The sequence below is a fragment of the Rhinopithecus roxellana genome, chromosome 4 (assembly GCF_007565055.1).
Source record: "Rhinopithecus roxellana isolate Shanxi Qingling chromosome 4, ASM756505v1, whole genome shotgun sequence".
NCBI lineage: Eukaryota > Metazoa > Chordata > Mammalia > Primates > Cercopithecidae > Rhinopithecus > Rhinopithecus roxellana.
In genome coordinates this window covers 36,499,331-36,526,365 of record NC_044552.1, presented here as the reverse complement: position 1 = coordinate 36,526,365, position 27,035 = coordinate 36,499,331, and the positions used below count along the sequence as shown (strand labels likewise).

General features: G+C 40.3%; 1 protein-coding gene across 6 annotated transcripts in view; it reads right to left on the bottom strand.

Moving 5' to 3' along the window:
- UBR2 (ubiquitin protein ligase E3 component n-recognin 2) overlaps positions 1–27,035 on the bottom strand; it is a 135,140-nt gene that overhangs the window by 62,311 nt on the left and 45,794 nt on the right. For 4 of the 6 annotated variants that reach the window (XR_004056768.1, XM_010369673.2, XM_030928495.1 and 1 more), the window contains exons 8-11: positions 21,064–21,184; positions 18,529–18,636; positions 17,604–17,692; positions 16,177–16,275 (exon numbers count right to left, since the gene is read on the bottom strand). Coding sequence is in view for 5 of the 6 variants with exons in the window: in XM_010369673.2 (XP_010367975.1) it covers positions 16,177–16,275; positions 17,604–17,692; positions 18,529–18,636; positions 21,064–21,184 (417 nt within the window). In the remaining variant the exon portion in view is untranslated. Of the gene's footprint in view, positions 1–16,176; positions 16,276–16,345; positions 16,445–17,603; positions 17,693–18,528; positions 18,637–21,063; positions 21,185–27,035 lie in introns of all 6 variants that reach the window. The other 2 variants (XM_010369669.2, XM_030928496.1) reach the window with 2 other exon arrangements.

The following is a 27,035-nucleotide window of genomic DNA, read 5'->3' as shown; positions in this document are numbered from 1 at the left end:
CATATTTTATTTTGAATAAGAAAATATATGTAAATGATACTAAATGCAATAGGGAAAAGTAAGTCAGTAAGTCTCCTAGCTCCTGAGGTCTTCTTTCTAAAGGCAAACCCTGTTAATAGTAGCTCCTTGCATATTCTTGAAGAGATGGTATGGGTATATGTATTTTATATACATATAATTACAGAGCTTGTGTTTTTATATATGTATAAAATTATAGAGTATATACTATATAACACACACATATATAAAATGCATAAATACATAAAGTGTATGTTAAGTATACATAAGTATATATAATTATATCTCTCTCTTTCCCACAAAGGATAGCATATTATACTGTTTTGTACATTTTTTACCTACAAATTACATACATTGTTCATACAAATGTCCGTCATTCTTTTTAACCAGGTCTACTTTTGTATCAGATTTAATTTAGCCAGGCTTTCACTGGTCAGACATTTGGGTTGTTTCCAGTGTTATGCTATTAAAAAAGATGTTGCAACAAATATCCACTGTGTATAGTTGTAGGAATATTTATAGAATAATTTCCTACAAGTGGAAGTAATCAGTTAAAGAGCATGCACATAATAAATTTTAATGATATCACCAAATTGTTCCCACAAAAAGGCTTAACAATTTCTATTTCTACCTACAATGTGGGCCATGCCCTTTCATAACCTCCATAACACAATATAACTTCAAACATTTTGCTCTTTGCCATTTTGATGGTGTTAATCTGCCCTAATAGAGTCAGAAAGTCTAATGTTACTTTGAATACTTAATTTTTTACTCTGATACAAAAGATCATGGATCCTCCCCCTGACCTTTTCCAGCCTCAATAGCTAATCTCCCCTAGGATTCTAGAGTGTTACTGATATTGGGTGACAACTTAAACAAGTCTCACATAAGTCAACATCAGGTAATTAGCAACAGAAAAAGTTTCATCAAAAAGTAGAACAAGGCCAGGTGCGGTAGCTCACGTCTGTAATGCCAGCACTTTGGGAGGCTGAGGCAGGTGGATTATTTGAGCCCAAGAGTTCGAGACCAGCCTGGGCAACACAGTGAAACCCTGTCTCCATAAAAAATAAAACAATTAGCTGGGTGTGGTGGCATGTACCTGTATTCCCAGCTACCCAGGAGACTGAGGTGGGAAAATCACCGGCGCCTGGGAGGTCAAGGCTGCAGTGAGCCATGATCACGCCACTCCAGCCTGCGTGACAGAGTGAGACCCTGTCTCAAAAACAAAAAACAAAAAAACCCCAAATAAGTAGGAACAAAAATGCAGAAGACAGAAGTCTAAGAATATACTAAAAATGTATTCTAATATAGATGTTAAATTCTAAAGTCAGTAGACAAGTAGAAAATCTATACAGTTAAATATACCTTTGAAAACTTCAGGACTTAAAGCAGGCAGTAAAAGGAAGTTTGGTGGAGAGACAACTTAATATTGTTAGAATGTAAACCCCCACCAATCAAGGCACTTATTAGCATTTTTAGTTTCAGGTGAATGTTAACAGAGATGGTTCACATACTGCACACTTTCAGACTGGATTTTAACTGTCTTTATGGGGTGTCGAAAAAAAAATAGGCTGGGTGCAGTGGTTTATGCCTGTTATTCCAGCAAGCGAGGCCGAGGTGGGTGGATTACCTAACGTCAGGAGTTCAAGACCAGCTTGGCCAACATGGTGAAACCCTGTCTCTACTAAAAAACACAAAGATTAGCTGGGCATGGTGGTGGGCTCCTGTAATCCCAGCTACTCGGGAGGCTGAGGCAGAACTGCTTGAACCCAGGAGGCAGAGGTTGCAGTGAGCCAAGATCATGCCATTGTACTCCAGCCTGGGTGACAGAGCAAGACTCTCTCAATGAAACAAATAATAATAATAAAATAGGGCCGGGCGCGGTGGCTCAAACCTGTAATCCCAGCACTTTGGGAGGCCGAGACGGGCGGATCACGAGGTCAGGAGATCGAAACCATCCTGGCTAACACGGTGAAACCCCGTCTCTACTAAAAAATACAAAAATCTAGCCGGGCGAGGTGGCGGGCACCTGTAGTCCCAGCTACTCCGGAGGCTGAGGCAGGAGAATGGCGGGAACCCGGGAGGCGGAGCTTGCAGTGAGCTGAGATCCAGTCACTGCACTCCAGCCTGGGCGACAGAGCGAGACTCCGTCTCAAAAAATAAAATAAAATAAAATAAAATAAAATAAAATAAAATAAAATAAAATAAAGTAAAATAAAATAAATAATAATAGGGTGGTTCATTACTATGACGACGACGACGACGACTACTACTACTAGTACTACTACTACTACTACTACTACTAGGGTGGTTCATTACTAATGTTCCATTAAAACAGGGAAGTAGCTGGCCACAGTGGCTCATGTCTATAGTTCCAGCTACTTGTGAGGCTGAGGTTGAGGACTGCTTGAGCTCAGGATTTCGTGGCCAGCCTGGGCAACAAGAAAGGCCTTGACTCTTTTTTTTTTTTTTTTTTTTTTTTGAGATGGAGTCTTGCTCTGTTGCCCAGGCTGGAGTGCAGTGGCCGGATCTCAGCTCACTGCAAGCTCCGCCTCCCGGGTTTACGCCATTCTCCTGCCTCAGCCTCCCAAGTAGCTGGGACTACAGGCGCCCGCCACCTCGCCCGGCTAGTTTTTTTGTATTTTTTTTTTTTTTAGTAGAGACGGGGTTTCACCGTGTTAGCCAGGATGGTCTCGATCTCCTGACCTCGTGATCCGCCCGCCTCGGCCTCCCAAAGTGCTGGGATTACAGGCTTGAGCCACCGCGCCCGGCCGGCCTTGACTCTTAAAAACAAATAAAAACCCAAAAAACCAAACCAAAACAAAAACCAGCGGAGTTATTCAGGCATTTCTACTTCTAAAAGATAACAAAAGAAGCATATTTTTCAAAGTTACAAAGAGAAAAGAAAAATAAAAGACCTTAGGTTCTCAGCTTTATCACCTTATGCTAGGAAATGGTTGCTAACCTTTCAAAGTAATTTTCAACTTAAATACCAGACATTATTTGGTATTTATTCTTGGCATATATTTCTTGTACTTAACACCCTAAAACATTATTATTATTTTTTTTTTGAGACAGAGTTTTGCTTTGTCACCTAGGCTGGAGTGCAGTGGCATAATTTTGGATCACTGCAACCTCCTCCTCCAGGGTTCAAGTGATCCTCCCACCTCAGTCTCCTAAGTAGCTAGGATTACAGGTGTGTGCCACCACGCCCGGCTAATTTTTAATATATATTTAGTAGAGACAGGGTTTCACCAAGTTGTCTAGGCTGGTCTTGAAGTCTTGACCTCAAGTGATCCGCCTGCCTTGGCCTCCGAAAGTGCTGGAATTACAGGTGTGCGTCCACCGTGCCTGGCCTTTCTTAATGTTTATGCCTACAATTCACTTTGCTTTAAAAAGCATTACCACTATCAGTCAGGCACAGTGGCTCATGCCTGTAATCTGAGCACTTTGGGAGGCTGAGGTGGGCCGATCACCTGAGGTCAGGAGTTCCAGACTAGCCTGACCAACGTCGCGAAATCCCCTCTCTACTAAAAATAAAAAAATTAGCCAGGTGTGGTGGTGGGCACCTATAATCCCAGCTACTCAGGAAGCTGAGGCTGGAGAATTGCTCGAACCCAGGAGGCGGAGGCTGCAGTGAGCCGAGATCGTGCCACTGCACTCCAGCCTGGGTGACAAGAGCGAAACTCTATCTCAAAACAAAAACAAAAACAAAACTACGACTTACTTATATTATAGTTTTTATTCATTTTATATGATTCATATTCAATTTTGTATTGCAAGGCTCATGACCCATTTAACAGCATATTCAAAATGGGCTAAATTCTCCTATAAGACTCTGAAAAACACAACTGAATAATCATCATATCTATGCCTATACTTTTAAACTAAACATGCCATAGCATACAGGGATAATGCTGATTGAACACATATTTAATAAATGAGAACAACTATGATACTCATCACTTGAATTATAAGCACTGTTTTTTCTTTTTTTTTTGAGTCAGAGTCTCACTCTTGTCGCTCAGACTAGAGTGCAGTGGCATGATCTTGGCTCACTGCAACCTCCACCTCATGGGTTCAAGCAATTCTCCTGTCTCAGCCACCCGAGTAGCTAGGATTACCAGCATCTGCCACCATGCCCAGCTAATTTTTTGTATTTTTAGAAGAGACGAGGTTTCACCATGTTGGCCAGGTTGGTCTCAAACTCCTGACCTCAAGCGATCCTCCCACCTTTGCCTCCCAAAGTCCTGGGATTACAGGCATGAGCCACTGTGCCCAGCCAGTACTAAGTCTTGACCAAAGGTCTTGACTAAACTAAAAATGAAGACTGTGTTAATTGTAAGGTAATTGTGATTCAAAAGATACTGCTGCTATAAAACATTCCACTAATATCTAGGGCAAGTTATTTTTAACCAGGAGTGTGCATAATAATTATTGAGTTTTTTTTTTTTAAAGAACTATGAGTACTCTTCTGCTTTCAGTCATGATGCAGTAGCTTGAGGCTGACCAACACTTCCACCAAGAACACCTAGAAAAGCTTAATAAAAGTAAAAAAAAAAAGTTTGAAATCACTAGAGAGCTGCTGAGACAAGGACTCCAGGAGAGAAAACCAGGGAGAAAGGGAACTGCACAAGAAGGTGAGCCAGCATTCTGCAGCTGCTTTTCCCTCAGCATTTGTCTATTCTGGGAGTGGGGTAAGAGGGGATTAAAGATCCCAAGAAAAAACCAAAACTACCTTTGCAAAAACTGTAACAGTGAGAAAATTATGACAATTACAGAGATCTGACCTAACTGACTTCATCTTGCCTTTAATCTCCAGAACTGCCCTTATTCATTCCCGGGTGCAGCTCAAACTAACTTTGGGAGGAATGTGGTTTACAGTTTAACTTTAAAACAAAGACTTTGAAGACTTTAAAACAAAGGCTGGGAGTGGTGACTCATGCCTGTAATGCTAGTACTTTGGGAGGCTGGGGTGGGAGGATCATTTGAGCCCAGGAGTTCAAGACCAGCCCAGGCAACATAGCAAGACATTGTCTCTACTAAAAATAAAAGATAAAAAACTTAGCCAGGTGTGGTGGTGCACACTTGTAGTCCCAGATACTCAGGAGGCTGAGGCAGGAGGTTGGCTCGAACTTGGGCGGTCGAGGCTGCAGTGGGCCACAATTGCACCACTGCACTCTAGTCTGGGCAACAGAGCGAGACCCTGACTCAAAAAACAAAACAAACTAAAAAAAAAACAAAGATGGTAATGGCCTCTCCCTGAAACAAACTCCCTCTTTGCTTGGGAACCAGACTGTGTTTGTAAAATCAACAAATTAGCCACTAGATTAGAAATTATGGCTCAGAAGTCATGCAGCCAGAGGCCACAAAATCACTAACCTCCCCCACTTGCTCCTACAGACAACATTACTATTGTAAAACCTAAGATTGGTGTTTGAGGTATTTTTCAGGCCCTGCATTCTGAAGGACCTGCTGGAGACACCCAGACTGGTAAACTGGCTTATCTGGTCTTACAGCCCCCACCTAGGCACTGACTCAGCACAAGTGGACAGTCTCAACTCCCTGTGATTCCACCCTAGACCCAACCAAACAGCATCCCGGATTTCCTAGCACCCCCTGCCCAACAAACCATCTTTAAAAAAAAATCTAGGCTCTAAATTGTTGGAGTGGCTGATTTGAGTAATAATAAAGCTTTGGTCTCTCACTTAACCAGCTCTCTGTGTACGAAACTTTCTCCATTGCAATTCCCTCATCTTGATAAATCGGCTCTATCTGGGCAGCGAGCAAGATAACCCATTGTGTGGTTACAAAATCTGTACAGAACTGTCATTATTAGGGAGAAAAACTTGCTGAGACTATAGCCATCCCAGGGTGTTAGAGAGGCCAGAATCCCAGTAAGAAAAAGAGCAGGGGGAACTGAGTTCAACGTTCTTCTAGTTTTTCCCTAAAGACATTTACAAAATTCTGAAGTTACATAAGGAAGCAACATTAGTGTTCAAGTTCCTATAGAGTGAAAGAACTCGAATTCTAGGGAAGAACTCCAGGCTCTCAATTGAGAACCCTTAGAGAGTTATGTGTCAGGGGTGGGGATGAAGTACAGGTAAGGCTGAGTCTTGTAAAAACAACCTGGAGACATTTAAATCCTTGACTGGACTAAAGTGATCCACCTCACTCTATCTGCTGAAGAGAACTTGAATATTGTGGGCGGCAAGCCACCCAGGTGCTGAGGCAAGAGACCGAGGGCATGAGCTGTTCCAGTATAATAAAATATATAAAATAAGAATAGTTATACTAGATATAGATCATAGATATGATTATATATGAATATTGTTAATCATTAGTTTGTAGCAATTACTCTTTATTCCAGTATTATAATAATCCTCGCTCTACAACTATAACCTAGGGAAAAGCAGGCCATATGGAGATAGGAGCTGAAGGGACATAGTGAGAAGTGACCAGAAGACAAGAGTGCAAGCCTTCTGTTATGCCCAGACAGGGCCACCAGAGGGTTCCTTGGTGTAGCGGTAGTGTCAGTGTCAAGGAGAACACCCGCTACTTAGCAGACCGGGAAAGGGAGTCTCCCTTTCCACGGGGGAGTTTAGAGAAGACTCTACTCCTCCACCTCTTGTGGAGTTACCTGGAGGCCTAACCATCTCCTGTGATGCTGTGCTTCAGTGGTCACACTCCTAGTCCGCTTTTGTGTTCCATGCTGTATACCTGGCTCTGCCTTTTAGATAACAGTAGCAAAATTAGTGAAAGTACTAGAAGTCTCTGATGTGTAGAAATAATGGCATAAGCTGTCTCTCTCTCTCCCTCTCTCTCTGCCTCAGCTGCCAAACAGAGAAGGGCCCCTGTCCAGTGGACACGTGACCCACACGACCTTACCTATCACTGGAGATGACTCACACTCCTTACCCTGCCCCTTTTGCCTTGCATCCAATAAATAACAGCGCAGCCAGGCATTCGGGGTCACAACCGGTCTCTGTGTCTTGGTGGTAGTGGTCCCCCGGGCCCAGCTGTCTTTCCTTTTATCTCTTTGTCTTGTGTCTTTATTTCTACAATCTCTTGTCTCCGCACACGGAGACGACCCACCGACCTGTGGGGCTGGTCCCTACACAATATGCCACTCCAAAATATGCCACTTTGGCATAAGGATTATTTTGAGCAAAGGCAACTGATGATAGGAGACACAAGAAAATCTGTAAAAACAGAGCATACATTTCCCTTCTGTAAAGTGTCCTCTCACTTTCCAGGAAGGCAAGGGGCATCCTTTATTACCTAAGTTCATCTGAACTTGCAAAACAAACCTTTCTAAACGACCCTCATTTGCCACATAACAAGATGCTTACATGGAAACTTAAACCTTAAATCATCCAAAAGAAGAAAGGTTCAAAGGAAATGATCTAATAATCTATAAAGAAATTACATTGGTGGTCACAAAAGGAAAGAAACTACGTAAGAATGGCAAAATAAATCTAAAGAAAATACGAAAAGGGAAAGAATATAATAAAGCAAATGCATAAAAGGGGAAAAATAAATCAATGCAACTAAAGGTTGGTTCTTTGAAAAAACTAATAAGCATATACATCTCTAGGGGCCAGGCATGGTGGCTCATGCCTGTAATCCAGCACTTTGGAAGGCTGAGGTAGGCAGATCACACAAGGCCAGGAGTTCGACACCAGCCTGGTCAAGATGGCAAAACTCCATCTGTACTAAAAATACAAAAATTAGCCCGGTGTGGTGGTGCATGCCTGTAGTCCCAGTTACTTAGGAGGCTGAGGCACCAGAATGGCTTGAACCTGGGAGGCAGAGATTGCAGTGAGCTGAAATCATGCCACTGCACTCCAGCTTGGGTGACAAAGTGAGACCCTGTCTCAAAAAAAATAGTATACATCTCTAGAAAGACTGGTAAGAAAAACAGAAAAATTTAAATTTAAAAAAGGATTGCAAAAAATACTACAAGACCTACAGATCTGAAATGTATTAAATAGAAAATAAGATAAATATTAGGTGTCATTTAAATCAATATAAATGGAAATTTAAATTAAATTAGCAAATTCCCAAGAAAAAAACGTATGTTACCAGAAGAGAAACAAGAAATAGAAAATCTGAATAGTCCTATTAAAATTTTTAACTGGCTATAAAATCATTTCCAGAAAGATATCTTGAGGCCTAAATGGTTACACTGGAGAACTCTTCTAAATATTTAAGTGGGGAAAGTGCCTTTGCAAAATTATGACAGTAAGAGAAATCTGACATAGTTGACTCCATCATGCGTCTAACCTTCAAGCTGTCCTTGGTCATTCTGGGGTGTAGGCCAAACTGACTTCGGGAGAAATTTAATTTATAGTTTAACCTTAAAGCAAGGAAGATAATAGCCCTTTCCAAAAGGAAACTGCCTTTATAAAACTAATGAAAGTCCACAAGGTTAAGATGATGAAAGGGGCCTGAATTATGCTAAAATGTAAGTTAAATGATAACCAGTAATCACAAGATTTATAACTTCCACAATTACTCCTATAGATAACAACACTATTGTAGAACCTAAGAGTGACCTTTGGAGATGCCTTTTCAGACTTTTGCATTACTTGTGATCCATGATTCAACCAGTCCTTTGACCCTCAGCCACAAGTGGACTCAGCACAAACCCTAATGATGCCCTCCTCAACCAATCAGCAACACCTCCTCCCTAGTTTTCTGCTCACCAAATTATACTTGAAAACCCCTAACCTCCAAGCCTTCAGGAGGAGATTTTGAGTAAAAACTCTGTCTCCCAAGTGGTGTGGCCAGCCTCGTGTCAATTAAACTCTCTCTGTATCGCAATGCTGTGGTCTCAGTGAATTGATTTTATCTGTACAGTGGGCAGGAAGAATCTGTTGGGCAATTACAAAAGTAATAAGGAATAAGTGGTTCACACCTGTAATCCCAACACTTTGGGAGGCCAAGGTGGAAGGATCACTTGAGGTCAGGAGTTCAAGACTAGCCTGGGCAACAAAGCAACACCCACCCCCAACTCAACAAACACTAAAAAAAAAATTAGCCAGGTGTGGTAGTGCATGCCTGTAGTCCCAGCTACTTGGGAGGCTGAGGCGGATCACTTGCAGACAGGAGGTCGAGGCTGCAGTGAGCTGAGACTGCACCACTGCACTCCAGCCTGGGTGCTAGAGCGAGACTTGGTCTCAAAAAACAAAACAAAACAACAACAACAACAACAAAAGCAATACCTATCTTACATAAAATTTTCCAGAAAACAGAATATACTTGCCAATTTAATTAATGAGTCCTCTTTAATCTTACTACCAAAACCCCAAAAGGCTATAACAAGGAAAGAAAATTATCACTTAATCTCTCTCACAAATAAGGGTGCACAAATAGAATCAAGCAATATAGAAAAAGGACAATAAACCACAACCAAGTTTGGTTTATTTCCTTAACATAAAAGTAATAAAACATTTGAAAAAAATTAAATAATCTTATTAACAGACAAAAGGAGAAAAAAAAAACACTTGATCATACCATCCAATGCTGCTCCTGAATTCATGAAAATTAAACACATATTCATGATTTAACACAAACAAAAACCGGCCGGGTGTAGTGGCTCACGCCTGTAATCCCAGCACTTTGGGAGGCCAAGGTGAGTGGATCACGAGGTCAGGAGTCTGACCTGATCACGAGGTCACCAGCCTGACCAACATGGTGAAACCCCGTCTCTACTAAAAATATAAAAATTAGCCGGGTGTGGTGGTGCGCACCTGTAATCCCAGCTACTCAGGAGGCTGACGCAGGAGAATCGCTTGAACCCGGAAGGCGGAGGTTGTAGAGAGCTGAGATCACACCACGGCACTCCAGCCTGTGCGACAGAGGGAGGCTCCGTCTCAAAAAAACCCAAAAACCAAACAAAAACCAAGCTAGGCTCAGTGGCACATGCCTGTAGTCCCAGGTACTTGGGAGACTGAGGTGGTGGGAGGATTGTTTGAGACCAGGAATTTGAGGGCAGGCTGGGCAATATGACAAGGCTCCCTCTTTTAAACAACACTACCACCTTAGAGCAAACTAGGAATTGAGAAAATTTCTCTAATCTGATAAAAGAGCATCTACAAACAATCAAACAAAACCAAGCAAACAAAACTCCAAAGCAAAACATCATACTTCATGGTAAAATATTAAGTTTTCCCCCTGAGATCAGATACGAGACAAAGATTTCTGCTTTTATCTACCACTTGTATTTAACACTGTAGTTGAGGTCCCAGCCAGTATAATAAAGAAAATGAAGTAAAATATATAAATATTGGAAATAAGAACTAAAATTGCCATTATTCATGGATGACAGGTGATATGATTATGTACACAGAAAAATCCAAAGGAATATACAAACTGGCTAGGCACAGTGGCTCATGCCTGTAATCCCAGCACTTTGGGAGGCTGAGGCAGGATGATAGCTTGAGCCCAGGAATCTGAGAATGGCCTGAGCAACACAGACCCCATCTTAAAAAAAAAAAAAAAATCTATAAATCATTAGAATAAATGAATGTGGAAAAAGTGGCTGGATACACGGCTGATATACACAAATGAATGTATTTCTATAAGCAAATACAAAGTAATGTTAAAAAAAATTTCCCACAGCATCAAAAGCCAAAAATAGGCCAGGTGCGGTGGCTCACGCCTGTAATCCCAGCACTTTGGGAGGCCGAGGTGGGCAGATAACCTGAGGTCAGGAGTTTGAGACCAGCCTGGCCAACATGGTGGAACACCATCTCCATGAAAAATACAAAAAACTAGCCAAGTGTGGTGGCACGCACCTGTAATCCCAGCTACTTGGGAAGCTGAGGCAGAAGAATCACTGGAACCCGGGAGGCAGAGGCTGCAGTTAACTGAGATTGCACCACTGCACTCCAGCAGGGGGAACAGAATGTGGCTCTGCCTCAAAAAAAAAAAAAAAAAAAAAACCAACAACAAAAACAAAAACAATGTCTCCCTGCCCTCCCCAAAAAACCAAGCACCTAGAAATAAATCTAACAAAAAAAGAATGGGGGCTAGGCACCGTGGCTCACACATGTAATTCCAGCACTTTGGGAGGCCGAGGTGGGTGGATCACCTGAGGTCAGGAGCTTGAGACCAGCCTGGTCAACATGACGAAACCCTGTATCTACTAAAAATACAAAAATTAGCCACGCGTGCCAGTGGCGGGTGTCTATAATCCCAGCTACTAGGGAGGCTGAGACAGAACTGCTTGAACTTGGGAGGCAGAGGTTGCAGTGAGCCGAGACTGTGCCACTGGCCTCTAGCCTGGGCGACAGAGCAAGACTCCGTCTCAAAAAGAAAAAAAAGAAGAGTGGGAAGCCCTCTATAATGAAAACTATAAATTATTGAAAGACATTTTTTTTTTTTTTTTTTTTCTGAGACGGAGTCTCGCTCTGTCACCCAGGCTGGAGTGCTGTGGCCGGATCTCAGCTCACTGCAAGCTCTGCCTCCCGGGTTCACGCCATTCTCCTGTCTCAGCCTCCCGGGTAGCTGGGACTACAGGCGCCGCCACCTCGCCCGGCTAGTTTTTTGTAGTTTTTAGTAGAGACGGGGTTTCACCGTGTTAGCCAGGATGGTCTCGATCTCCTGACCTCGTGATCCGCCCGTCTCGGCCTCCCAAAGTGCTGGGATTACAGGCTTGAGCCACCGCGCCCGGCCTTGAAAGACATTTTTTTAAAAAACTAAATGAATGAAGGAATACATCAAGTTCACGGGGCAGAAGACTCAATTTTGTAAAGATACTAATTCTTCCTAAACTGATGGAGAGGTTAATTTCAATCTCAATCAAAATATATGAAGGCTTCTTCGTGTGTATGGAAGCTGACATGCTGAATCTAAATTCATACAGAAATACAAAGGATTAAGAATGGCCAAGGCTGGCCGGGCGCAGTGGCTCACGCCTGTAATCTCAGCACTTTGGGAGACTGAGGCGGGTGGATCACCTGAGGTCAGGAGTTCGAGACCAGCCTGACCAACATGGAAAAACTCCATCTCTACTAAACATATAAAATTAGCCAGGTGTGGTGGCGCATGCCCCGTAATCCCAGTTACTCAGGAGGCTGAGGCAGGAGAATCGCTTGAACCTGGGAGGCGGAGGTTGCAGTGAGCCGAGATCGCACCATTGCACTCCAGCCTGGGCAACAACGACAAAACTCCATTTCAAAACAACAACAACAACAAAAAAGAATGGCCAAGGCATTCTGAGGAATAAGGCTGGAAGATTTAACTATCAGATACTGAGACTCACAAAACTACTATAATTAAGGCAGTATAGCAGGGGCACAAAGACAGACAAGACAGACACACACATATAAAGGTCTTGATTTATGACAAAGGTGCTCCTGAAATGCAACAGGTGAAAAAATATCTTCAAGAAACACTTCTAGGTTAACTGAATAACTATGTAGGGGGGAAAAAAATCAAGACCTTACTTCATACAATACACAAAAATGAATTATAGATGGATTGGGAATTTAAATGGGAAAGGCAAGCCTTTAGAAAACATGGGAGAATATCTTTGTGACCCTGGGATACACAAAAATTGTTTAAACAATATACAAAAAGTATGGCCAGGTGTGGTGGATCACCTGAGGTCAGGAGTTTGAGACCAGTCTGGCCAACATAGTGAAACCACATCTCTACTAAAAATACAAACAAAAAAATTAGCCGGGTATGGTCACACATGCCTGTAGTCCCACCTACTCAGGAGGCCAAGGCAGGAGAATCGCTTGAACCCAGGAGGTGGAGGCTGCAGTGAGCGGAGATCGCACCACTGCACTACAGCCTGGGTGACAGAACGAGACTCCGTCTAAAAAAAAAAAGACAAAATTAGTACATGTTATAATTATGAATTCTGGCTCATTAAGAGACACCTGGCTGGGTGCAGTGGCTCATGCCTGTAATCCCAGCACTTTGAGAGGCTGAGGCAGGTGGATCACTTGAGGCTAGGAGTTCGAGACTAGCCTGGCCACCATAGTGAAATCCCGTCTCTACAATAATTACAAAAACTTAGCTGGGCACACACGTAGTCCCAGCTATTCGGGAGGCTGAGGTTGCACTGAACTGAAATCATGCCACTGCACTCCAGCCTGGGGGACAGAGTGAGATTCTGTCTTAAAAAAATAATAATAAAATAAATAATTAAAAGGAGACACTTAATATTCAGGAAGTAAACAAGACAAGACACAGAGTGTATATATATATGTAGAAACAATGTATGAGAAACAATATATGTAGTATATATACCCAACAAAGAGTATGGATGCAGAATCTATGAAAAACTCTGACAAATCAGTAAGAAAAAGGCAGACAACTCAATAGATAATCAAAGGACAACTTTAACAGGGATTCACAAAGGAGTATATCCAAATGCCAATAAACATATAAAAAGGAATTCAGCTTCATCATCACCAGAAGAATGCAAATTAAAATCATGAGAAACCACTATGTCCCACTAGAATAGATAAAATCTTAAAAGACTGGTAAAACCAAGTGTTGGTGAGGATGTGGAGCAACTATCACTTTCATACGTTATTAACAGAAGTATGAATTGGTTCAACCACTATGGAAAAGAGTTTGGTAGAACCTATTTAATCTGAATACATATATATCTAGATAGACCAGATAGATATAAGATGAACATATAAAAATCAGTAGTTTTCCTACATACTACCATAGCTTGTTTAAAAATATAAAAAGTTTGCTATAGCATCAAAAATACAAAACATATAACCTTAATTTAAAAATGTTAAGACTAGCTGGGTGTGGTGGCATGCATCTGTGGTCTCAGCTACTTGGAAGGCTGAGGCAGGAGAATTGCCTGAGCCCAGGTGGTCAAGGCTGCAGTGAGCCATGATCATGCCACTTCACTCCAGCCTGAGTGACAGATCAAGAACTTTTTTTTTTTTTTGAGACGGAATCTTGCTCTGTCGCCCAGGCTGGAGTGCAATGGCTCGATCTCAGCTCACTGCAACCTCCACCTCTCGGGTTCAAGTGATTCTTCTGCCTCAGCCTCAGGCATGCGCCACCACGCCCGGATAATTTTTGTATTTTTAGTAGAGATGGGGTTTCAACATGTTGGCCAGGCTGGTCTCGGATTCCTAACCTCAGGTGATCCACCTGCCTCGGCTAGGATTACAGAGGTGAGCCATGAGCCCAGCCGAGATCAAGAACTTAAAAAAAAAAAAAAAAGAAAGAAAAAAATATATATATACACACATTTATAATGAGAGAACTATGAAGTTTTTACTAAGAACATAAAATAACATTTGAATAAACAAGGACAAATTATATTCCTAGTTGGGATATTCAATATTGCAAAGATGTTGGTGCTTCCTAAATTAATCTACAAATACAACGTCTTTTCAGTCAAAATTCTAATGTGGTTTTTGGTAACTGACAATCTGATTTTATTTCATCTTTTTGAAAAAGGCCTAAGAATAAGCAAAAACATTTTGGAAAATAATAAAGGAGATTTAAGCTATCAAATGAAATGGGATTTAAGATGTCAAAATGGAATATTAAGCTATAAATAATTATTACAACTGTGGTACTGGCATGGAAATGGACAAAAAGATCAATGGAGGAGGGAAGCACAGATACGAAAATACATAGGATCATCTCAGAGGCTTCTAGAACTCAACCCTGACTAAACTAAAAGCATCACTTTCCCTCTTTACAAATGCTAATCATTCAGCAAGTGGCACAACATCTACTCAGCTGTAAGCCAGACTCTTTCGAATCATCCTTATACTCCTCCTTCAAACCCAACATCCAATTTGTCAGCAAGTCCAACAACCCTCAACCCACTTAGCCAGTTCTGTAGATTTCACCACCTAAAAATATCCCTCATGATTCATATTCATTTTCAGCATCCCAGTTCAAGTTACCATCAGTTTTTGCCCGGGTCATTGCGTTAGCATCTAATTAGGTTTCCCACACTCACTTTTATCCCCGTCCAAATTTATTCTCCAAATTACAGACATCATGATCTTTTAAAATCACAAATGTAATTATGTAAATACCACTTAAAACTCTTTAATGCCTTCTCATGTTCTTAAGACAAATGCAAAATCCTTAATTTGGCCTATCATAATAGCTCATTAACGGGTAAACAGACTCCAGACAGCTTCCACTGTATTAGAATATATCCTTTAACATAAGTAACATGGGAAAAAATTCAGTTATTTTTAATATGCCTTATTAATAAAGTAACTATAAAATGCTCTTAAACCTAAACAGTTTCACTCCAGGTTCAAGAATCTTCAAGTGTCCTCATTTTCCTCTACTTGCCATAGAGGTAATGCTCCCCTGCTCCTCCTAGTTTTCTCAATTGCTCGTCCCTTTGCATGGACCTTCACTCATGCCCTTGCATAAAGGCACCTTTCTTAGAGAAGCCCTGAACTGTGGGAAAAGGTCAGGTCTCTTGTTATTATCTCTCAAACCAACCAAATTTTCATTGTGATTCTGATTAACTATTTATATAACTCTTTCCCACTACGTAAGTTTGATGAGGGAAGGGTCACATTTGTTACTGTTTACTGTTACATTCTCAAAGTCTAGAACTGTGCCCAATAAATAGGTGTTTCTTAAATTTGCTGAACAAATTAAACATGAATTTTAATTATGTATATAGAGCTAAAACATAATGATGCCTTCATGGGCAACTCGTGAAGCTCAGTAAAAGCACCCAATCATCATGATTCAATTGCCTTAGCTACATCTCCCCTTTTGGGAGGGAGTTGAGAGGAGGACTTCTCAAATTGTGAGACGGTGTACAATATGCTGTCTAATTCTAATGTCAAGGATAATTTGTGAAATCAATCGGCTTAATGTAAATTAATCAGTTCAAAATCTCAGGGAAGTACTATGATAAAGTACAGATTGTTTCCCTCTCCTTTACTCTGAAGAGAAAGTATAAATTAAGTCTAAATGACTTCCCCCGCCCCACCAGATTACTTTGATATTCAAGGTTATATTCTAGTATAAGAATAGTTGAAGGTGTTTGAAGTCTGATCACCCATTAATAAAATATTATTTTTTTCAGGAATATACAGACTTTAGTTCTCTATTATTTTAAGGCTTTACTTCTGTTAATGGAAAACAAGAAAGTTCTTCTAGGCTTTCAGTACTTACAAGTGAAGGAACCGTGAATATCTGAACCGAGAGGTCTGCGACTGAAAACTCTCTGTCGTGGTCATCTGTCACATAATCACTCTGCAAACGCTCATAGTTCTATTAAGAAGGCAAAAAAAGGCAAGGAGTGCCAGCTATCAGTTACAAAGAAAAGGCAAGCACTACTCACCAGAGTAGGTGCGGTGAAGAACTGGACAGACAGAGCAGTCACCGACACTGCTCGCTCGTGATCATCCTCCATAAAATCTCTCTGCAACTGCTGGTAATTCTAAACAACAAGGGGGAGATTCACCTCTAATCCACATTGACCAAATGTTTAAGGATTATAATGAAAAGTCAGTGCTGGAGGAAGTCAAGAAGATAATACTGCTATAAGAACAATAACTGGAATGATTTCTACCAATGAGATCCTGTATAGACATTGATTCACTATGGAATCTGTGGAATCCTGTACAAATACTGATTCTTTCTTCTGGAGCACAATGGCAGTTTACCAGGCCAAGTAGGCAGTAACAGCTACTAAGCTCCCAGGTGTCACTGCACGCCAGTAGAGTTAAACCACAGCAGCATTACACTGTTTCTGATGAAGTCAGACTTTCATTACTTCTGCATCATATCAGAATCATCTGATGACTCTTCCAAAGCATACACGCTTGGGCCCCCATTCTTGGTTGATCTGTTTCAGTAGATTTGAGAATGGAACACAACACATGTATTTTGAAAGAGCTCTCCAAGTGATTCTCATATACTTCCTAATTCAGGTGAATGCAAAAAAATAAGTGGCTAGCTTACGCACATGCTGCTAGAAGGGAGAACTTAATTCAACTATATCAATAACCTAGAGTTTTGAAGAGACCTTGTTTCTTAAAAAAAAAAAAAAAGCAAAATACATGTTTTCTTTAGCACGAAATAGCTGCAATCTATTTATAAAATCAAAGTTTTCTAAATACAATTTTCTAACAAAATATACAGGCTATTTAATTTGGATCACGCCCACCCCTCCAAAAAAAAATCTGTATTTTTTTAAAGACTAAGACTGCAATGTTAATTTTAAAATGCACAAATATATTTATTAAATCATATCCATATATATGTCATTTAAACTGAGATTAGTTTCCTTATATGAATTTTAATAGAAAATATATCACAATTCACAATGGCATAGGTTTAAACTCTTCATTTACTATTTCATAAACATTGCATAATAGATGGATACTCATGTTATCACAGGAGGTGATGAACAAGAAATCTCACTGCTATAATTTTATTCTATTGATAGAGAATGAAAAGATTTATTAAGTTTCTTAGAATTTAATATCAACATATTGACATATTACTATTAGATGTTAATTTTTTGAAGCCTAGATATAATTATGGGCATAGTTATTCCATATATAACCTATTTTGAAAATTGAAAAGCCACTTACTTTTGCAAATCGAACAGCAAACAGTTTCTTGTATTTCAAATCCATAAGCAGACTGCTCATGAACAACTGATGATACACGCTCCTAGCACCTTGTAGAAAAAGATCATGGTACAAGATAAGGACACGCCAAACAATTAGATTTCTCAAGTTTTATGTGATCTACAGTGGGTTTTTTTTTTTTTTTTTTTAACTTCTGAGACAGTGTCTTGCTGCGTTGCCCAGGCTGGTCTTAAACTCCTGGGCTCACGTGATCCTCCTGCCTCAGCCTCCCGAAGTGCTGGCATTACAAGTGTAAACCACCATGCCCAGCCAACACAGCTTTTTTTTTTTTTTTTTTTTTTTTCTTTTAAGAGATAGGGTCTTGCTTTGTTGCTCAGGCAGAACTCAAACTCCTAGCTCAAGTGATCCTCTTGCCTCAGCCTCTTGTGTAGCTCGGACTACAGGCACACACCACTGAGATTGGCTTGTATTTTAAGCCTCAAAAACAAAAGTAAGTCATATATGGTGGTATGCATGTGTAGTCCCAGCTATTAGGGAGCCTGAGAAGGGAGAATTGCTTGAGCCCAAGAGTTTGAGGCTGCAGTGATCAATGATCATGCCACTGCACTCCAGCCTGGGCAACAGAGTGGGATCCTGTTCCTTCAAAAAAGGAGCAAAATACCTGTTTTCCTTAGCACAAAATATTTGCAATCTGTTTATAAAACCAAATTTTCTAAACATAATTCTGTAACAAAATATAAAATCCATTTAAGTTGGATTATGGACCCCTTCCCCACCAAATCTATATTTTTCAAAGACTAAGACTGCAATGTTAATTTTAAAAAGTACAAATACATTTATTAAACATCTTCCCAAATGATAAAGTTTCACATCCCAATTAGTTATATAGGTTCCTCCACACCTTAAAAGTAGTTAAAAGATTTACCTTTCCATAATTTGGAATCACTAAGCATCAGTCTGTCCACTAGAGAAGAGTTTTCACCATCTGGCCCTTCTTGCAAACCAACTTGACATAAAATCCGGCGAAGGCCATCTTTAAATAGAAGGAAAAATAGTAATGAGATAGCAACTTCAAATACTAAAGTGACATTTTAGTAGATGTTCAAATGGATCTGTAGAGTTTTAAGTGTTTTACTAAAGGTCAAATTTATTCAGAAAAAGCAAACATGTTAACTGTTTTATTAATATTTTAACAAAAAGGAAATGAATTTCAAATCTCACATCACACACTATTACTCCTGAATGTCAAAACATATGCCTGTCATAAAGGCAATAATCTCTTGTGCTTTAATGAATTTAATTAAAGAGAAAAACATCCAAAAACCACTTAATATTGTTCTTTAAGCACTAATCAAACCAGATTACAGTAAAAGTGTTATACATTCCATAACTGAAATATAAAACATGCTACCATTTAAAATGAGGAATGCATGACTTCTGCACTATAATATACACCAGTACATTTTATTAATGTTTCATAAAAAATGCTTCATTCATTAAACAAAAACTTATCGTGGACTTGCCATGTGAGAGACCCTGGAAAACACATTACTACAACCTTTTAAATGTAAACTTTAGAAATGTTCTTCAAATATTAATATAAGCATTAAAATAACCAAAACTTTAACTTGTTCCATACATACATATATACACACACACACATATATATACACATATATACACACATATGCCTGGGATTACAGGCATGCGCCACCACACCTGACTAAATTTTGCATTTTTAGTACAGACGGGGTTTCACACCATGTTGGACAGGCTGGTCTGAACTCTTGGGCTCAAGTGATCCACTTGCCTTGGACTCTCAAAGTGCTGGGATTACAGGCATGAGCCACTGCACCTGGTCCCATACTTTATAATTTAAATCACTGTTTTCATTTTTTTCAAGCATGCAAAATAATAAAAAATTAAAAAATGGAGTAACTTTTAATTATAAAAGCTGTCAAACAGAAATCCTTTAAAAGGCTAAAGAGAAGACCTATGTAAGTATTAAATAGGAATATATAAATTATTGATAAATATCTCAAAGAAAATTTTCAGCAGGACATTACTTCCATTATATTCTTCATTAATACTGTAGCCCAACACTTGGCATGCAGGTATCCAATGGAAAACACCAAAATAAAGAATATAGGGCTAAGAAAAATAATTGGAAAGATATTTGTTTATTTTCTTTTAAAAAAAATTTTAGATAGAGACGGGGTCTCCCTATATTACCCAGGCTAGTCTATGAACTCCTGGTCTCGAGGGATCCTCCCACCTCAGCCTCCCAGAGAGTTGTGACTAGAGGAGCGGGCCACCGTGCTGGCCTGGAAAGATAACTTATAAATTATCTTTTAAAGTAAACACGTTCTCTTAATCTTCCACACCTCCGTATTTTCAACTCTCAGTTCTGTGTAGTAATGTTCTTTGTTAAAAGCCCTTCAATACAAATGTATTCAAATTTTTCTTTACAGTAAACATCTGAATGTCACTTATCCACAGTCTTGCCTGAAGAATAGCATAACAGCTTACATCGATCTCTGTTTTACGCTTTATGTTACACACCAGGCTTGTATTTTTGGCTGCGGATATGAGGACTCTTAATTCTTACCACTACATAAAGAAAAATGATCGAATTTCTAGACTCTGGAATTTTTTTTTTGAGACAGAGTTTCACTCTTTTGCCCAGGATGGAGTGAAGCAGCGTGATGTTGGCTCACTGCAACCTCTGTTTCCCGGGTTCAAGTGATTCTCCTGCCTCAGCCTCCTGAGTAGCTGGGATTACAGGCGCATGCCATCACACCCAACTAATTTTTGTATTTTTAGTAGAGTTTTGCCATGTTGGCCAGGCTGGTCTTGAACTCCTGACCTCAGGTTATCCACCCGCCCTTGCCTCCCAAAGTGCTAGGATTACAGGCATGAGCCATGGCACCCAGTCGAAAATTTTTTTTAAAACACAAATTGGTAACTTCCAATTTGCAAACTTTCAGAGTTGCAAGTTATTGGTAACCAAAAGTTGTAGGAGTCAAAACAAAGAAATCAACATTAGTTTTTTATCATTTAAACAGCTAATCACTTAGGTTATTTACAGCAGCATTTTTCCAGCTTACTCAGTAGAAGAGTCCCGCAAAATGCTCCACTAAAAAAAGTTAAAAAAAAAATCGTTTGTGAAATGTACATTGCATTGCATTAGCATATTAATGTCCTTTACAATTGTTTAAACCAATGTTTCCTGCGTTTATTTGAATAGAGACTCCTTTGTGTGCATATAAAAAATATCCAGTAGGACAAAATTTGTTACACATAGGATTTTTTCTTGCAAAAAGATATTTTGAAATGGTATTTTAAAATGTATAATTAAAGCAGGAAATTATTCCAGTTGACATTTTTTCCAAAACAGTTTTGCAAGGGTATACTAAGCTCATTTTTAATAGACAATTGGCATGAACTTTTATGAACCTACCTGAATATCCAATAATACTTCCCAGCCAAGACAAAAGTTTCAAACCAAAATTCTGATGTGCGACGATAGACGAATGCATAACTTGAACTTTGAGTGGCTTTGTCTGTCTACTGGTATTTCTCTTAAAAAGAAATGGCAACATTTAAAAATTAACTTAAAAAGCTATTCTACTGGCAGAATAAAATTATTATTTTTACTTAACATAACCACACCATCATCATCACAGAATTTTTCATGGATGTAAGAAAATCACCATTCTCCTTGCCTTATTTGATTCGGATCCTAATTTTCTAGAGGAAATCTCAGGATTCATACAAAAAAACATGAAGGTTCAGCTAGTTTATGAGTAATCTATATCTTTTTTTCCTTTTTTTGGGGTGGAGTCTCGCTCTGTCACCCAGGCTGGAGTGCAGTGGTGCAATCTTGGCTCACCGCAACCTCTGCTTCTTGGGTCCAAGTGATTCTCCTGCCCTCAGCCTCCCAAGTAGCTGGGACTACAGATGCACGCCATGACACCTGGGTAACTGTTGTATTTTTAGTAGAGACAGTTTTCACAATGTTGGCCAGGCTGGTCTTGACCCCGACCTAAAGTGATCCACTTGCCTCAGTCTCCTAAAGTGCTGGGATTACAGGTGTAAGCCACTGCACCTGGCCAATAATCTGAATCTTTAGTCCTATATTTGAAAATCTGCTGTACCAATAATAAATGATAATAAATGATTTAAATGTTTTAGCTTGCTTTATGGTTTTAATTTCTTAATTATGCACTTATTTAAATAATTTATTGCATAGATGTGATGTTATCAATTTTTTTTTTTTTTGAGAGAGAGTCTCACTCTGTCACCAGGCTGGAGTGCAGTGGTGCGATCTCTGCTCACTACAACCTCTGCCTCCCAGTTTCAAGCGATTCTTCTGCCTCAGCTTCCTGAGTAGCTGGGACTACAGGCGCACACCATCATGTCTGGCTAGTTTTTGTACTTTTAGTAGAAACAGGGTTTCATCATGTTGGCCAGGATGGTCTCGATCTCTTGACCTCGTGATTTGCCTGCCTCAGCCTCCCAAAGTGCTGGGATTACAGGCATGAACCACTGTGCCTAGCCCATGTTATCAACTTCTTTTTTTTTTTTTTTTTTAATCATAGCTGGGCACGGTAGCTCACATCTGTAATCCCAGCACTTTGGGAGGCTGAGGCAGGCAGATCACCTGAGGTCAGGAGTTTGAGACCAGCCTGACCAACATGGTGAAACCCCGTCTCTACTAAAAATACAAAAATTAGCCGGGTATGGTGGAACACGCCTGTAATCCCAGCTACTCAGGAGGCTGAGGCAGGAGAATCATTTGAACCTGGGAGGCAAAGCTTGTGGTGAGCCGAGATCGCACCATTGCACTCCAGCCTAAGCAACAAGAGTGAAACTCTGTCTCAAAAAAAAAAAAAGAAGGTAAAATACATATAAAACTTTCATCTTAGCCATTTTTATGTGTACAGTTCGGTATTAAGTACATTCATACTGTTGTGAAACTAGTCCCCAGAACTCTTTATCTTGCAAAAGTGAAACTCTGCATAATACCTAATAAAGAGCAAGTCCCTGCTACTTTCTTCCCCTAGCACCTAGCAACCACCATTCTGTCTCTTTCTGTCTCTGTGGATATGACAATGCTAGTTAGGTCACATAAGTAGAATCATATGGTATTTATCTTTTTGTTACCAGCTTATTTCACTTAGCATAATGTTCTCAAGATCCAATCATGTTGTAGCATGTATCAGAACTTCCTTCCTTTTTTTTTTTTTTTTTTTTTTTTGAGACGGAGTCTCGCTCTGTCACCCAGGCTGGAGTGCTGTGGCCGGATCTCAGCTCACTGCAAGCTCCGCCTCCCGGGTTCACACCATTCTCCTGCCTCAGCCTCCCGGTTAGCTGGGACTACAGGCGCCGCCACCTCGCCCGGCTAGATTTTTGTAGTTTTTAGTAGAGACGGGGTTTCACCGTGTTAGCCAGGATGGTCTCGATCTCCTGACCTCGTGATCCGCCCGTCTCGGCCTCCCAAAGTGTTGGGATTACAGGCTTGAGCCACCGCGCCCGGCCCCCCCCCCCTTTTTTTTTTTTGATACGGAGTCTCGCTCTGTCGCCCAGGCTGGAGTGCAGTGGCCCGACCTCGGCTCACTGCAAGCTCCGCCTCCCGGGTTTACCCCATTCTCCTGCCTCAGCCTCCCAAGTAGCTGGGACTACAGGCGCCCACCACCTCGCCCGGCTAGTTTTTTGTATTTTTTGGTAGAGACGGGGTTTCACCGTGTTAACCAGGATGGTCTCGATCTCCTGACCTCGTGATCCGCCCGCTTCGGCCTCCCAAAGTGCTGGGATTACAGGCTTGAGCCACCGCGCCCGGCAACTTCCTTCATTTTAAGACTAATATACCATTGCATATGTATATACCACATTTTGTTTCTCCATTCCTTCATTAGCAGACACTTGGGTTGCTGCTACCTTTTGGCTATTGTGAATTATGGTGCTTGAACAGGGGTGTAAAATATCTCTTTGAAACCTGTTTTCAGTTATTTTACAAATATACCCAGAAGCGAAATTGCTGGATCACATGGTAATTCTATTTTTAATGTTTTGAGGAATTGCTGGACTGTTTTCCACAGTGGTTATACCGTTTCACCTTCCTACAAGTAGTGCACAAAGGTTTTAATTTCTCCATATCCTTGCCAACACTTTTTTTCCCTTAGAGACGGAGTTTTGCCATGTTGCCCAGGATGGAGTGCAGAGGCTATTCACAGGTACCATCATCACATACTACAGCCTTGAACTCCTGGGCTCAAGCAATCCTCCTGCCTCAGCCTCCAGAGTAGCTGAGACTATAGGTGCATGCCTATCCTTGTTTATTTATTTATTTGACAGAAGCCATCCTAATAGGTGTGAGGTGGTATCTTAGCTGCCTGTATATCTGCTCTGGAGAAACGTCTATTCAAGTCTATCAGCATCTTTTGTTTTTTTTTTTAACAGGGTTTCACTCTGTTGCCCAGGCTGGAATGCAATGGTGTCATAACAGCTCACTGCAGACTTGACCTCCCGGGCTCAAGCAATCCTCTTACCTTAGCTTCCCAAATAGTTGGGACTACAGGCATGCGCCACCATGCCTGGCTAACTTTTGGTATTTTTATTTACTTTTTTTGTAGAAATGGGATTTTGCCATGTTGCTTAGACTCGTCTCAAACTCTTGGGCTTAAGCGATCTGCCCGCCTTGGCCTCCCAAAATGCTGGGATTACAGGAGTGAGCCGACGTGCTTGGCCAACACTTTTTAAAGAATGTGTTTACCCCTTTTTATTTTTGGATCGTTCTTTCACTCTCTGTCCATCCGTTCCCTATAACATACATTAACACAGTAAGTTTTTGTATATGTTCTCCATTTACACATATTTAAATACACATTTCTAAAGATTTGTTAGTTTGACTTACGAAAATCAAATACTACACATGCTTTTGTGCATCTTAGCTTTCATTGATTTTTTCTGTTAATGACTGCATAATTTTCTGTGGTGTGGACTTATTAAAACATCCTTCAGAGAAGGGTATTCATCTTCTCTGTTTCCAGTCCTCTGTGACTACAAAAAAAGCAGTACTGTACTGAACACACTGTATGTACACTTACTGGTACTTGTATCTCTATGAGATAAATTCCTAGGTGAGGTAAAGCTTTAACATGTCACTAGATCGTTTTTCTTAAATGCAGCAATTTATTGTTAAGCATGTATTCCTAGTCTCTGCATCTCTGCAAGATATTTTATCACTCTAACTTCATGTATATTGACCAGCTAGATTTTCTGTTATGATCTGTCTTTTCATATCCTTTGTCCATTTTCTATTTTATTGTTTGTTCCCTACTTGATAATCTGTAAGTACAGTTTCTGATATATTATTAAATTGAATATGTTGAAACATTAAGGAAGAATTTTTTTTTTTTTGAGATGGAGTCTCGCTCTGTCGCCCAGGCTGGAGTGCAGTGGCCCGATCTCAGCTCACTGCAAGTTCCGCCTCCCGGGTTCACGCTATTCTCCCACCTCAGCCTCCTGAGTAGCTGGGACTACAGACGCCCGCCACCTCGCCCGGCTAGATTTTTGTATTTTTTTTTTAGTAGAGACGGGGTTTCACCGTGTTAGCCAGGATGATCTCGATCTCCTGACCTCGTGATCCGCCCGTCTCGGCCTCCCAAAGAGCTGGGATTACAGGCTTGAGCCACTGAGCCCGGCCAAGAATTTCTTAAATAAGACACAAAACATACAAATTATAAAGAAAAATATATCTTTTGCTACATTAAAATTTAAAGTTTTTGCTCAATGTAAGGCACCACAACAAACTTAAATGAGTAAGAAAAGGACAATCCAACAGAAAAAATTAGAATATGAATAGGAGATTTGCCAAAAAGAAAACTTAAATGACCAATAGAAAAAATATAAGATATTTAAAAACCAAGGAAAATGCAAATTTGACTGATGAAATTTCACACACATCAGATTGGCAAGTTTTTTTTTTTTTTTTTTTTTTTTTGCTTAACACAAGATCTTGTTCTGTCACCCAGGCTAGAGTGCACTTGTATAAACAAAGTTCACTATACCCTTGGACTCCTGGGCTCAAGCAATCCTTCTACCTCAGCCTCCTGAGTAGTTAGGACTACATGTGCGCATCATCATGCCTGGTTAATTTTTTAATTTTTTTTTTGTAGAGTCAGGGTCTTCCTCTGTTGCGCAGGCTGGTCCCAAACTCTTGGCCTCAAGTGATCCTCTTGCCTCTGCTTTCCAAAGTGCTAGGATTACAGGATTACAGGTGTGAGCCACAGTGTCTGGCCCAGATTGGCAAAATTTAAAAATTTGACAGTATATAGTTTTAACAAAGATGTGGAGAAACGGGCGCTCTCATACACTGCTGGTAGGAAAGTATATTGGTACCACAGTTTTGGAGATGAACTAGGCAAAATCTAGTAAAGCTGAGAATGTCCATACCCTAAAAACTCAAAAATTCCATTTCTTGGTATATACTGTAGGGAAACTTTTGCATCTATACAAAAAGGAGACAAAACAATTCCCATAGCAGGAGTATTTGTCACAGCAAAAAACTGAAAACATCCTAATTGTCTATCAACAGGAGAATAAATTGCGGTTTAATCATCATGAAATACTATACAATGTTTAAAAAAATGAATGAACTGCAGCAATGTGCACCAACACAGAAAACCTAAAAACAACACTGAAAAGGCAAGCTGCAGTGTAATACATTCAGTATGTATCTTGTTATATAATGTTTAAAGACCCCCAAATCAATCTATATAATGTTGATGGATACTTAATATATGAAATATAAAGGAATGCACAAGAATGAAAAAAGTAAATTAAGTAATTATTGCTAGGGAAGGAGAAAGGATAACAGGGGAAACCCCTTCTCTACCAAAAATACAAAAAAAAAACACCAATTAGCCAGGAGTGGTGGCACATGCCTGTAGTCCCAGCTACTCAGGAGGCTGAGGCACAAGAATTGCTTGAACCCAGGAGGCAGAGGTTGCAGTGAGCGGAGATCATGCCACTAAACTCCAGCCTAGGTGACAGAGAAAGATTCTGTCTCAAACAACAACAAAAACAACAACAACAACAAAATGATAATAATACAGGAGCCTCCATACTACTTTATATATTTAAAAGAAATTTGAGGCCGGGTGTGGTGGCTTACACCTGTAATCCCAACACTTTGGGAGTCTGAGGCAGGTGGATCACTTGAGCCCAGGAGTTTGAGACCAGCCTGGACAACATGGTGAAACCCCATCTCTACTAGAGATACAAAAATTAGCTGGGTATGGCTATGCGCACCTGTAATTCCAGTTACTTAGAAGGCTGAGGCAGAATCATTGAACCCAGAAGGCGGAGGAAGTTGCAGTGAGCCGAGATTGTACCACTGCACTCCAGCCTGGGCAACAGAGACTCCTC